General features: G+C 46.2%; 1 protein-coding gene across 2 annotated transcripts in view; it reads right to left on the bottom strand.

Moving 5' to 3' along the window:
• Positions 1–441: 441 nt before the first annotated feature.
• The window catches only part of ADCY8 (adenylate cyclase 8), a 139458-nt gene continuing 125016 nt past the window's right edge, over positions 442–14883 (bottom strand). For both annotated transcript variants that reach the window (XM_056854245.1, XM_056854247.1), the window contains 5 exons: positions 14247–14405; positions 12045–12191; positions 5096–5188; positions 3193–3307; positions 442–936 (listed from right to left, as the gene is read on the bottom strand). In XM_056854245.1, coding sequence (XP_056710223.1) covers positions 449–936; positions 3193–3307; positions 5096–5188; positions 12045–12191; positions 14247–14405 — 1002 coding nt within the window. In that variant the 3' untranslated portion in view covers positions 442–448. The remainder of the gene's footprint in view (positions 937–3192; positions 3308–5095; positions 5189–12044; positions 12192–14246; positions 14406–14883) is intronic.

Genomic DNA, 14883 nt, shown 5'->3' with positions numbered 1-14883 from the left:
AGGGAGGGCATTGTGGCCATCTTCTGGGCATGTAGGGGTCACTGTGTGTGTGTGTGGGGAAGGTAGTTGTGAATTTCCTGAATTGTGTAGGGAGTTGGACTAGATGACCCTGGTGGTCCCTTCCAAATCTATGATTCTATGAACATCATGTGTGTATGGGTGTGCTTGTGCACATGGTGGGTTGCGTGTGTACTATAATGCACACCTTAAAAAGTCTTTGCACTTGAGCTGTGGCACATTCCCTGGAGATGATGGCCACTGCCTTTCCTTCCATCAAGTCCCACGGCCACACCATAGGCTAGCAAGGGTGGCAAAAAAGAGCTAGAAAGAAAACCCTTTGTTCTAAAAAATAATAAACCATATTTTTATTTATATATTTATTTTATATATAAAAAAGAAATTAAAAAAGGGGAAAAAATCCAAAACAAACACACCAAAAGATGCAGGTTTATGGCAATTCTGTTTTGTCCATGCCCTCAACTTGGGCCGCCGAGTCGGGCCCGCCGGAACTGAGCAAAGTCCGCCGGTTGTAATGTGCCTTAATGATCCCGGAATTGTTGTTCTCATTCAGGATCTGCTTCTGTTTTTGCCGGTTGAGCGATTGCACAAGCCCTAAGACGACAGCCGCCAAGGAGTACTGCCCGGTCAGCTTTCGGGGTTGCAAGACCAAAGGGTTCGGCTGTTCTCTTCCCAGAAGAAAATAGGTTTTGATTTTGCCTTCCTGCTCACTGATGCCCTTGACGTAGATCTCCCCCCGGTAGTCAAAGGCAAACCCCCGGTCTTTCAGGATGAGATATGTTTCCTCAGGCACTTGCATCCTCCCGCTAATGCCCGTGCTGTCCATGCGGCTGGCTAAGTTAACAGTTTTGCCCCAGATGTCATACTGGGGTTTCTTAGCACCAATAACACCCGCTACGACAGAGCCATGGCTGATACCTGCAAAGGAAGGAGGGGGAAAAAAAAGAATTTGAAGAGAGAACCCAGTTAGGGTTGGCAACCTCCAGGTACTAGCTGGAGATCTCCTGCTATTACAACTGATATCCAGACGATAGAAGAAGAAGAAGAAGAAGAGTTGGTTTTTATATGCCGACTTTCTCTACCACTTAAGTGAGACTCAAACTGGCTTACAATCACTTTCCCTTCCTCTCCCCACAACAGAGACACCCTGTGAGGTAGGTGAGGCTGAGAGAGCTCTAACAGAGTGGTAACTTGCCCAAGGTCACCCAGCTGGCTTCGTGTGTAGGAGTGGGGAAACAAATCCAGTTCACCAGATTAGCTTCCACCGCTCATGTGGAGGAGTGGGGAATCAAACCCGGTTCTCCAGATCAGTCCATCGCTCCAAACCACCGCTCTTAACCACTACACCACACTGAAATCAGTTCACCTGAAGAAAATGGCCGCTTTGGCAAGTGGACTCTATGGCATTGAAGTCCCTCCACTCCCCAAACCCTGCTCTCCTCAGGCTCCACCCCAACAACCTCCCGCAGGTGGTGAAGAGGGACCTGGCAACCCTATACCCAGGTCAGGCCCTGACCTGGATGGCCCAGGCTAGCCTGATCTTGTGAGATCTCGGAAGCTAAGCAGGGTCGGCCCTGGTTAGAACTTGGATGGGAGACCACTAAGGAAGTCCAGGGTTGCTATGCAGAGGAAGGAATGGGCAAACCACCTCTGAACTTCTCTTCCCTTGAAAACCCTACAGGGTTGCCATAGGTCAGCTGTTACTTGACAGCACTTTACACACACAAGTGGAACTTTACCTGGGGAAAGACTGCCCCTGTTCTCTCCCATAATTACTGTTCAGAGTTTGCAACAGGCATTTCCCATTGGGTACATATAAGCTCTGACTTGAGGACTTGCGTGGTGTAAGTGGTTAGACTTGGATCTGGGAGACCCGGGTTCAAATCCCCACTCTGCCGGTCTCACACCCTCAGCCTCACCTACTTCACAGGGTTGTTGTGAGGATAAAATAGAGAGAGTGTTGTAAGTTGAGAGAAAAGTGGGGTATAAATAAAGTAAATAAATTAAAAATAGATGTTGGCAGATACTGTTTTGGGGTAACAGCTACCACATGTCATCATTCTGTTGCGATGTAATGCCAAGAAAAGCTTCACTCTCCCTCTTCATAAGAACATAAGAAAGGCCCGGCTGGATCAGACCAAAGTCCATCAAGTCCAGCAGTCTGTTCACACAGTGGCCAACCATTTGTCTCTAGGAAGCCCACAAACAAGATAACTGCAGCAGCATCGTCCTGCCTGTGTTCCACAGCACCTAATATAATAGGCGTGCTCCTCTGATCCTGATTTCCACACATTAACAGTGCCTGCCTATGCCGTGTTATACCCTTCTATGCCCATCGAAGAGGAAAAAGAGTTGTTTAATACACTGACTCTCTCTACCACTTAAGGAAGAATCAAACCAGCTTACAATCACCTTCCCTTCCCCTCCCCACAACAGACACCCTGTGAGGTAGGTGGAGCTGAGAGAGTGTGACTAGCCCAAGGTCACCCAGCAGGCTTCATGTGTAGGAGTGGGGAAACAAATCCAGTTCCCCAGATAAGCGTCCGCCGCTCATGTGAAGGAGTGGGGAATCAAACCCGGTCCTCCAGATCAGACTCCAGGTCTGAGGTGGGTAGAAAGGAGAAAGTATCGCTTCCCTGACCTGGTTCAAAATAATTGTTTTCTAGTTTATTTTTTAAAAAATAATAATGATGTCTTCAATTGAAACAGAAGTGACTTCCTGCATCAACTGCAGATGGCACATTTTGTAACAAATGCTTTATCTACAAATTTACAGGCTGAGCAGATGGGAAGTGTGCAAGCACCAAGCAGGATCAGTCCCAAAGCGGTCCTGCCTCATGGAAAGCTGCTTCTTCCAGCCCACAAATCTCTCACCTTCTCCAAAATTTGCAAGGCGGTTATTGTCAAAGGAATGGCTTCCGGAAAAAAAAAGAATAACTCAGATCCATACACAATCGGGTGGTAGATGGCAATGGTTTGAATGCGTGGAGATACTCTACAGCTAGCAAGGACGTAACTTACTCCAGGCACGCTTCATCCAAGGGAAACTCATACGACAGTGTCGATTTTTGCTGAAACACATGGGCAGATCCCTTCCCGTGGGCCTCCATAAGAAAAAACACAGGCACACAAATGGGATTCCCATCGTTTTTTGAACACCGGGCCTGTACGTACCAATGCGGAGCTCAAAGTTGTTAAACGAATGCTTGTTGATCTCTTGAATGCTCTCGTTCAGTGCAATGGAGAAATCCGCCAGAGCGCATAAGTGCCCCCATTTGTCTTCGCATTGCTGGGGAATGAATTAAACAGAGAATCCATCTCACAAATCAGGCAGCTGCCGGTTAGTCACATAAGAATCCTCGGGGCCTAACGCACTCAGTAGATACTATGTTTAAAAAAATGTGTTATCCCGGTTAGATCGCACCTCAGACCTCCCGTTTCGGCTTGGAAATGCTTTGGAAGCGCCAGAAATCTGTTTTTTTCCAAAAATGCCTATTCCACAATATATTTCGTTATGTCGTTTCTAAACCGGCAAGCCAAGGGGTGCGTTCAATTACAAACACTATTCTGTTCTCCTCCCCTCTTTTCGCAACACCCAATGAAAAGCCTTTCTCCTCCCACCACCTTCCCCCTCCCCTCCCGTTTGCATTCACCAATCTTTACTGCTACTAAATTCCCCCCCCCCATAAGTGCTTGTGCAGAGGTGGGTGAGGGCTGGAAAAGCAGCAAAATTGCTGCGAGTGGCAGAGGGGGGAGGGCGAAGCAGAATGAGGAAGGGAGAGAGACTGAGGAATAGAGAGAGCGCCCGCCCACATGCGCGTGCACGCACACACACACAAAAGTCAGGGCTCTCCAGTGCCGGCACAAAGTTTCTCCCCGCCTGTTCCTATTTTTCTCCCGCTCGTCCCAGCATCGTTGCACCAACGCCCGCAAAGACGGCAGCTCTGTGATCAGCTCTGTGCAAGGAATGGCTCATTTTGGTTTATTTGGGGGGGGGGATGCCTGCATTGGTTGTGATTAGGGTTTCCCTGCCATGCAAACGAGGCAATTCTTAATGGCGTACAGCGCTCCCTCGGAGCAATGATATTGTGCATGCGTGAAACAAAGAAAAGGGAGGGGAGGCAGGGAAGCATAAGCTACGTAGACATGACGCGGGGCTCCCCCACGCTCCTCCTCTCAACAGTGCGATATGACGATAAACCGTCTAGGAAGCAGTCGTCACAGGCACGGTGCGATCGGAAATGAAGAATACGCATCCAAAACACACACCGAGCACGATGATACTCTGCTGTAAATTGTTGGTGCGTTAAGCCCCCTCTATTGCTCTGCCCCAATAGTGCCAAACTCAGAGATATTTTTTTTTTAACTCAGGAGGTAAACCAGGGGTGTCGAACTCAATTGTTACAAGGGCTGGATCTGACATAAATGTCACTTGTTCGGGCCGGGCCATGCCTCGCCAGCCCAGATAGAGAGTGGGGGGGGGGGTGGCTGCCTTGGCTGGCTCCCAGGCCGAATGAGAGATCTCAAGGGGCCGGATCTGGCCCGCGGGCCTTACGTTTGACACCCCTGATGCAAACCTTCTTGTTTATGGTGCACTGATTGTGCACATCTGAAAAAATGGGGATCACAGATCCAACAATGCATCCTCCAGGAATTTAATCCTTCTAAATCCACTGGAGATTGTAGTCTGTGGTGATTTCTGGAAGTAAATTATGAATCTTGGAAAGAAGCCTTTCAGCTGCTCTGAACATACCGCAAATCAAATTGGCAGAGTGCCTGAGTTCTGATGTTATCAGGTTGCAAACTAGTTCCACATAAAAAGTATTCAGAATATTAACAGCCATAACTATCAAGATGGCAACAATTTACTGATGCACAAGGTGCGTGCTATGATAAAGCAGATGTCAGACTTTTCATGGAACCCGGAGAATTGTCAGCTGAAAACAAAGACCTGCTTTATTCTAGGTAATTCCATCTTGTGTGCGCATAGAATGGATTCTGGGATGCTTTACTTCAGAGAAGCAATAAGGACAAGCATATTATATCTCTTGGCTGATAGACTGAAATGACCCCTCACCTGCTTTTCAGGAGATAATCCGGATACTGCCATGTATGTGCTGCCGATGGTCTTAATTTTTTCAATGTCTTGAAATCTTTCTTCGCCTAGTAACTGGGGGGGGGGAGAAATACAAACGATCCCATTAATTCTGTAGCCCCCATTCCAGAACGAAGCACATCGGCCAAATCCCCACTTACGTAAGCGCAAGTATATCCATTTTTACTAGTAGCCATGGATATCCTTATCCTCCACGATCATGTTCACTCCCCTCTTAAAGCCTTCCAAGTTGGCAGCCATCACCACATCCTGGGGCAGGGATAGGGTTGCCAACCTCCAGGTACTAGCTGGAGATCTCCTGCTATTACAACTGATCTCCAGCCAATAGAGATCAGTTTACCTGGAGAAAATGGCCGCTTTGGACCCTATGGCATTGAAGTCCCTCCCCTTCCCAAACCCCACCCTCCTCAGGCTCTGCCTCAAAAACCTCCTGCCGGTGGCGAAGAGGAACCTGGCAACCATACTGGGAGGAGAGGGAAAGTATGTATTTATTTAGATATTTCAGTATTTATTTAGATATTTTATCAAGATCTAAACCAATGCATATTTCTCTCTTCCTCAATTTTACATTCGCAACAATCCTGCAAGTTACATTAGGGTGAGAAGCGATTGGAATCTGGGTCTTTCAATTCCTAGGCTAATACTCTCATCACTATACCACATGTACTCTCAAGTCTCTGGAACAGTCGTGGCGGTAGAGAAATTTCTGGCTGGAACACTGGGTATTCAAGCCCTCTCCTAAGAAATCCTCCAGAAGCTAGAGCTCGCCACAAGCTATTCTTAAGAGGAGTTGTTGTTTTTCTGTTGGACAACACATGATAATATGCAGATTCAACATTACAGGAAAGATTGGATGTTATTAATTCCTCCATCAGTTCATAAAATCTGCATTCTCGGGTACTTGATAAATGGTGGACGTGCGCCAAATGTAGGACACAATCTTATCAATCCAAGCTGTGCCTCAAACTATGTTGGCATGACTTTGCAGTCTTCTCTGTACTCAAGGTCACTGTGGCTGTGCAGAGAATACCAAATGGATCCTTCTCCAAGTGCGCCTTGCAGAATTATGCCTTGTAATTCTCCAAGTGTGCCTCGTTGAAGTTAGAGCTGTGCGGACATTTGACACGTCCTGAGAATGAGTCCTAATCTCTGAATTGCAAAAACTTAACAACGGCCATCCACCTTTGTGGCAGGACAATAAATGACAGCTAAGACATGCCTGATTTCATTCACCCAGCATGTATCTTTGCAGGATCCAGAAAGGGAAAGGAAATGAGCCCTGAAATGGAAACCGTAATAGTACCTTATGAAAATATCAATAGCAGTAATATCAGCCCAGGGAGAAGCAAAGGAAACGGAGCATTTAAGATGCAATTGAATATACTCTACAGATAATGAGATCTCACAGGAGGAAAATTATGCGGCCTGGCTCCTGCACTTCAATTGTCTTTGGGCTGGGTAAGATAGCTGCTGTGTATTGGGAGAAAAAAGAGCTGTAGACATTTTGGTGTTCTCGACATCAGGAAGGGGATGATCACTTAGTGCGAAAGAATCATAGCGTAGCAACTGGTGGATAACTCATCTGCTCTTTCATAGCAGGAATTAGGTAGTCTAAGCTTCTGCCTGTGGAAGGGAATTCAAGGGGAGTCATTACCTATCAGTCAACTCTCAATGGTGTCCTTGGCCAAGTGCAGGCTCTTACCTTTGAGTGTATGGGGAAACACTGGTGTGAACAATGCAAGTCACATTATAGTTTCTCCATCTCTGCACAAGAATGCTAGACAGCCAGCATGGTGCAGTGGTTAAGGTGTCAGACTAGAGAGCCAGCGTGGTGTAGTGGTTAAGAGGGGTGGTTTGGAGTGGTGCACTCTGATCTGGAAAACCAGGTTTGATTTCCCACTCCTCCACATGAGCGGCGGAGGCTAATCTGGTAAAATGGATTTGTTTCCCCACTCCTCCACATGAAGCCAGCTGGGTGACCTTAGGCTAGTCACAGTTCTCTTCGCAGTGCCAACTACCTCACAGGGTGTCTGTTGTGGGGAGAGGAAGGGAAGGTGATTGTAAGACAGTTTGATTCTTCCTTAAGTGATAGAGAAAGTTGCCATATAAAAACCAACTCTTCTTCTTCTTAAGAACATAAGAAAAGCCCTGCTGGATCAGACCAAGGCCCCTCAAGTCCAGCAGTCTGTTCACACAGTGGCCAACCAGGTGCCTCTAGGAAGCCCACAAACAAGACGACTGCAGCAGCATTCTCCTGCCTGTGTTCCACAGCACCTAATATAATAGGTATGCTCCTCTGATCCTGGAGAGAATAGGCATGCATCATGACTAGTAGCCATGCAAACCCCTTTCCTCCATGAATACCTCCCTTTCTTCTTCTTCTTCTTCTTCTTCTTCTTCTTCTTCTTCTTCTTCTTCTTCTTCTTCTTCTACTACTACTACTACTACTACTACTACTACTAGCAGCAGCAGCAGTAGTAGTAGTAGCAGAATGGGGATTCAATCGGGGGTTTCTCAGATACTACTAGTAGTAGTATCTGAGAAACCCCCGATTGAATCCCCATTCTGCCATGGGAACTTGCTAGATGACCTTGGGCCAGTTACACTCTCTCAGCCTCGACTCTGGCAAGTATTTGGATGAGAGACCTCCAAGGAATACCAGGGGCATGACATGGAGGCAGGCAATGGCAAACCACCCTGAACGTCTCTTGCCTTGAAAACCCTACAGGGTCACCATAAATCAGCTGTGACTTGAAGGCAACTCCCCCTCCCAAAAGGAATGCTCCATCACCTGCCAGTTTTGCTTGCATCCTGCTTGCCAGTCACTATCAAGGACTTGATTGTTTGTTTGGATATGTCTGTGAACAGGATCATGTGTCTTTCTTGTGGCTGCCCCCATCTGCCCCTGCTTCCACCTCCAATCATTAAAACACACAGCCATACCCACTGCTGGTCCCTTCTCCCTCCAGTCCCGTTATTGTGGCATTTTTTTCATTAACTTTGGCAGTCCTGAAATCCCTTTTGGCTTTTTTGTTAGTTTTCTGAAAAAAATCTCCCCTATCTTTACATGGCCCCATTCTGTGGATTTTTAAATTGGCACTCTAGGGCCATGTTAGATATTAGATCTAGAGAGATCATAAGAATACTCTGCTACTATTGTATTTAAGTATTTCAGTGATTTTTTCCTTAACAGTTTATTGATAAGATATGTTTTGCTTTATTTTTGAACAATAATGTTTTACTTCAGCTGTACAGTTAAAATATTAATAAATAGATTAATAGTTGGACAGAAATGTGGGCATTAAATTCTGTTCTTATACCAACAGGCACAGCCAGAGAGAACTGTCAGTTGGCCATGCTTGAAAAGCCGAAAAGCGATTAGAAATATCTTTCAGCTGCATTACAGCATGAAGTCTGTCTCATCGGTTATTGCATTTCCAGTTCTTAAAGGCTGCCTCTGTCATGCCCTAGATTTGCTGATCTCTACAGATTTGTACAATTGTTCAAAATGTCATCTCGAGATAAAAGTCAATGCGGCAGGGAATGTTGTCCCGTTCCGGCTTGAAACGGCAAGCTGGAGAGTCTACCTGGGAAGAGACATACTTCAGAGAAGATACTTCCAAGCAACCGACTAGAGCGTGTACCTGTTAAGCAAATCTAATTGCAAACAGGTGCCTTTCCCTGCCAGTTCAAATAGCAACCTGGTGCGCCCAACTGCTGTGTAAATTTCCTTTCAAGCAGGTGCCCAAACCTGCTGTTTGGCATGGCGCTTGATGGATCCTTTTGTCCCGCGTGGCTGCTTTGCTAATATTTGAGATCCCAGGCCAAAACAGAGACAATGAAGGAGAACTTATAATGCAACAACAGCAAAAAAGGAATGTAAAAATAGAACTCTGGGTGGAGACAGACTTTGTGATCCTGTGGCACATTCTTTGTTTGGGAATGCAAATGTTATTTCAAGCATAAGTTAAGCTAGTTGTATCCGGCTCTATGCGAATAGGTTATATGTGCATAGTGACCTTATCTTTGTTGACCATAGACTTTGTTCATGTAATACAAAGAAAATTGACACATTATCTCATATGATGGAATGCCCCCTCTTTAAATACCACCGAGCTAAATGGATTACCTCCATATTGGTGAGACTTCCTGCCACCATAGCAAGAGACAAAATAGTCCCCTTTTTGCTGATGGATAGAGACCCAAAGATAGCATTGGCCATGGCCAAATCTCTCTCCATCATATTTTCCTCTAAGAAATAACTGCTCAGGGCCTATGGGTCATAGGAGCAAAGAAGGAAAGGAAAGACCCTATCACTGGATGGATGTGTCCAGAAAAAGATTTGGATGCATAGCTCAAATAAATATGCCTTTGAATGAAATACGACTTCAGCCTTCCTCTGCTCTGCAGATAATATGAATACGCCTCTGTCCATTCTCTGTCACAGTTTTTCTTCTCTCCACAACTTCTGTCCCCTCAGACTTCTTTTCCTAGCCTCTCTTCCCCCCTTAGTATTCCACTTTTCTAAGCTGTAGGTGTCTCCTTTGCTTCCTCCTTTGCCTCCTCTACTGTCACCTCCTTGTGTCTCTTTGGCCATTTACTGTCACCATTCGCATAGTACAGCCACAAAATTCGTATAAAAACCTTTAATGCCAATTTAACATGATATCAAATACAAAATTATCTAACAAACACACCCAAGTGTGATATATCCCAGTGTATAACTTAATATTATCTATCTAAACAACAAACCAACAAGAATACATATATTTCAAGACAGTTTTTACAAATTTTAACAAGTTGCTATTGCAGCTATAACATCAGTTTTTAAGTTTGGCCTTAGGCCTATTGTGTGTTAAAATTTGTAAAAACTGTCTTGAAATATATGTATTCTTGTTTGTTTGTTGTTTAGATAGGTAATGTTAAGTTATACACTGGGATATATCACACTTGGGTGTGTTTGTTAGATAATTTTGTGTTTGATATCATGTTAAAATGACATTAAAGGTTTTGATATGAATTTTGTGGCTGTACTATGGGAATTGTGACAGTGATATATAGGGCATAGTAGGTGTATAGTTCAGATTCTTTGGCCATTTATGCAGGGTCAATTTTGATGCTCGCTCAAAGCTCTTTTTTAAAATGCAACTTTTAAAATGCCTATTCACTGTCCCGATGCAAAAGGAGAGATTCCACCCCACCTGCATAACTAATGCACAGCTGTGATTGTTCATGCTTCCTTGAGGGGATTCTTCGAGGCAGGGGCGGAGCAAACACAAAAGATCGCGTCAAAGGGGCTCTTAAGAAATGCGAAGAAGGTATGCACCAGCTTCGCAGTCACTTCCTGAATGAAGGTTCAGTATGAAGAACTCAAAAAAAATATGCGGGGCACTTCAGCCTGGAACCCACTGCTAATTACCAAACATAAATGGCCTTTGGCTCTGCCTACCCTGGACCTGCTAAAATTAAAAATATGTAAAAAAAACACATTCAAAGTATAAAAAGTTAAAGCTCTTTAGAAGTTGGTGTGTTGCATTTGGACTGGGCAGACCTGAGTTCAAATCCCTGTTCTGAGATGAAGCACACTTGGGCCAATTTCTGTCTCTCAGCCTCACCTACCTTGGAGTGTATCAACAGGGCATAACATCCAAATCCCAAGATGTCATAGTCCCGCTGTACACCGCATTGGTCAAGCCACTGAAGACTGCCAGAGAAGGGGAGCTCACCACCTCCCTAGGCAGCTGATTCCATTGCTGAACTACTCTTACTGTAAACATTTTTTCCTAATGTCCAGCCAGTACCTTTCCACCTGAAATTCACAATTGACCTGGTAAGCAATGCAAGGCTACCCATTCAACCATCCCTTTCTTAAACCTCATCCCAGCTCATCCCAGGGGGAGGGGCCATGGCTCAATGGCAGAGCAGGTTCTATCCCTGGCATCCCTGGCATCTCCAGTTAAAGGGACTAGGCAAGTAGGTGATGTGAAAGACCCCTGCCTGAGACCCTGGAGAGCTGCTGCTGGTCTGAGTAGACAATACTGACTTTGATGGACCAAGGGTCCGATTCAGTAGAAGGCAGCTTCATGTGTTCATGTGCTCACACCTAGAGTGCTGTGTGAAGCTCTGAAGGATGTGGACAGAGTGGAGCAGGTGCAGAAAAGAGTGAAAACCAAGCCCTACGAGGAAAGGCTGAGGGAGTTGGGAATGTTCAGTCTGGAGAAGAGGAGGTTGGGGGGGGCAAGACTGCTCTCTTGAAGTATTTGAAGGGCTGTCACTTCGAGGAGGGCAGGGAGCTGTTCCTGTTGGCAGCAGAGGATAGGACTCGCAATAATGGGTTTAAATTCAGGGCGGAGAGGTACCAGCTGGATATTAGGAAAAAGTTTTTTACAGTAAGAGTTGTTGGACAGTGGAAATCAGCTCCCTAGGACAGTGGTGAGCTCCCCCTCACTGGCAGTTTTAAGCAGAGGCTGGACAAGCACTTGTCAGGGATGCTGTAGGCTGATCTTGCATTGAGCAGGGGTTTGGACTAGATGGCCTGTATGACCCATTCCAACCCTTTGATTCTAGGACTCCTGTGGAGATCTGAGCAATGTTCACAAGAGACCATTAATACGCCATCAGCTTAGCCAACAGCAGCCAGAGAGTTTTCCAGCTCCCTTTTGTGACATCAGGGAAGCTCAGCTAATCACCCCCAGAGGCCTTATTATCACCAGCTGATTAAATCCCTCACCCCATTACAATGTAAATGAAATAAAATCAGCAAGGTGGGTGGGTGGGTGGGTATTGCCATTCGGCTGCAGTATAGGTGAAACTAATTTCACGATCGACCTGGGACACAATGCAAGGCTACCATTCAATCAAGCCTTTCTTAAACCTCATCCCAGTTTTTATCCTCAGTTGATGGGTTTACCTCATCAAAGTCAGCAATGATTTCATTCAGCAAACGCAGGCACTCGACTCCTTGGTTGTTCATTTCTGTCTGGGAGTAGAAGTCAGCAAAGCCAGGGATGGAAGCAAACATGACTCCGACCGCATCGTAGGACTGAGAATAGAGATCCTAGGAATACAGTGAAAAGCAAATTTTTTAAAAAAATGAAAAGGAGGAAGAAGAAGAGGAGAAGAAGACAAGTTGTTTTTTTCACATGCCAACTTTCTCTACTACTTAAGGAAGAATCAAACTGGCTTACAATCACCTTCCCTTCCCCTCCCCACAACAGACAGACACCCTGTGAGGTAGGTGAGGCTGAGAGAACTCTAAGAGAGCTGTGAGCTGTGACTAGCCCAAGGTCACCCAGCTGGCTTCATGTGTAGGAGTGGGTGATCAAACCCGGTTCTCCAGATCAGAGTACACCGCTCGAAACCAAGAAGAATAAGAAGAAATGGAACTAAGCTGTGGAAAAAGAAGTGATAAACCATGGTGGCGGTTTTCATTTCCGGGCCTGGTTTAACACAGACAGCAGATTGAACTGACAGAGAACAGAGACGGTTTTAATGCTTCCATGGTAGGACTGCCAACCTCCAGGTGGGGCCTGGAGATCTCCTGGAATTCCAACTGATCTCCCGACTACAGAGATCAGTTCCCCTGGAGAAAAATGGCGGCTTTTGGAGGGTGGACTCTATGGCACTATACCCTGATAACTTCCCTCCCCTCCTTAAATCCTGCCCATGCTCCACCCCCAAATCTCCAGGAATTTCCTAACCTGGAGTTATCCCTTGGGGGAGCCAGGAGCTAGGGTCAGGAGATGACCTGTCATAGTTCCATGGTGGACAATCTGGTAAGCCTACTTTCCCCATTCATTTCCTTTGAGCAAACAAATAAGCTAAAGTAGAGTCTGCATCTCCCTAAGATGTAGAACTCATCTGGCCCTTAGTTCAGCTGGCCTTTCATAAGATGCTGTGTAATACTTTGGCCATCCTGGAGTGGTGGCGCTGAAGTACCACCAGCCAATAACTCCTCTCTTTAGCATGTTAGCATGATGGCACCCCAAGTTGTCCATATTCATAGAATCATAGAGTTGGAAGGGAGCACCAGGGTCATATAGTCCAACCCCCTGCACAGTGTAGGAAATTCACAACTACCTCCCCCCCATACCCCAGTGACCCCTAATCCATGCCCAGATGTTGGTCAAGATGCCCTCTCTCTCATCATCTGCCTAAGGTCATAGAATCAGCATTGCTTACAGATGACCATCTAGCCTCTGCTTAAAAACCTCCAGGGAAAGAGAGTTTACCACCTCCCGAGGAAGCCTGTACCACTGAGGAACCACTCTAACTGTTAGAAAATTCTTCCTAATGTCTAGACAGAAACTCTTTTGATTTAATTTCAACCCATTGGTTCTGGCCTGACCTTCTGGAGCAACATAAAACAACTCGGCACCATCCTCTATATGACAGCCCTTCAAGTATTTGAAGATGGTTATCATATCCCCTGTTAAGTCCGCTTGGGGAGGACACACGAGGTCAAGACGGAGTTCAAACAACAACGCTTTATTGTAGAGAAGAACAGAACTGGAGAACTGTGTGAAACCGGCCCCGTTTATGCCCCCCTGGCCACCTGCGGCCACTCCCCCCAATCCGTGATGGGGGGGAACAACCCCCGGGTTGCCAATGGCGTGTCCCGGCTTAGGGCCAATGGGGCACACCGGCTAGGGCCAATAGTGCGTGCAGGGCTTAGGAGCCTTCGTTGGGGACTCAAGCTCCTGGGTTTTCCCCCTGCTTACTTGCCTACTACTTATATACACAACATCCCCTCTCAGTCTTCTCCTCTTCAGGCTAAACATACCCAGCTCCCTCAACCTTTCCTCATAGGACTTGGTCTCCAAACCCCTCACCATCTTTGTTGCCCTCCTCTGGACATGTTCCAGCTTGTCTACATCTTTCTTATATTGCAGTGCCCAAAACTGAACACAGGACTCTAGGTGAGGTCTAACCAGAGCAGAGTGATAGCATCACTTTGCATGATCTGGACACTATACCTCTGTTGATACAGCCCAAGACTCCTTCAATATAAGACTCTTAGTGTTTTACACATTGTGCAGCTGATATCAGTCCCATATTCCTTCTTTACATCCCGACAATTCTCCCATGAAATCAGAACAATCTTATTGTTTACTTCATTGTCGCGATCCTTTTCCAAGAAGTGCCGGGCGACGTGACTTGGCAGGATATTGCGCAGCATGTTCTCGTTGTGCTCACGCAGCTCCTTCATCTCGTTGATTTCTTCTTTGGCCTGGCCACGCCACAGGAAGTCCAGGCGCGCTGTGTATTCCAGCTGCAATGGGGAGGAAAAGGAAGATCAAAATGTCAAAGCTCTTCGATTGGGCTGGGATGGAGGTCAGCAACCTTTTGTAATTCAAGAGCCAAACTGCGCTGACATCCAGAGCAAGAGAGGAACAAAAAGCCAGTCTATACCTGGAGATTTGAGGGTGGAGCTTTGTTATGGCCTTTGGCCATATGCAATAAATTTGAACCTTGAAAGCTTGGAGGGTGGAGCCTGAGAAGGGTGGGGTTTAGGGAGGGGAGGGATCTTGGTAGGATATAATGTCATGCAGTCCACCTTCCAAAGCAGCCATTTTCTTCGGGACAAGTGGAATCAATGTTTTAAATAAATAAATAGGGTTGCCAGGTCCCTCTTTGTCATCAGCGGGAGGTTTTTGAGGCAGAGCCTGAGGACGGCGGGGTTTGGGGAGGGACTTCAGTGTCATGGAATCCAGTTGCCAAAGTGGCCATTTTCTCCAGGTGAACTGATC

This window comes from Euleptes europaea, chromosome 8 (genome assembly GCF_029931775.1).
Source record: "Euleptes europaea isolate rEulEur1 chromosome 8, rEulEur1.hap1, whole genome shotgun sequence".
NCBI lineage: Eukaryota > Metazoa > Chordata > Lepidosauria > Squamata > Sphaerodactylidae > Euleptes > Euleptes europaea.
This window is presented reverse-complemented; position numbering and strand designations above follow the sequence as displayed.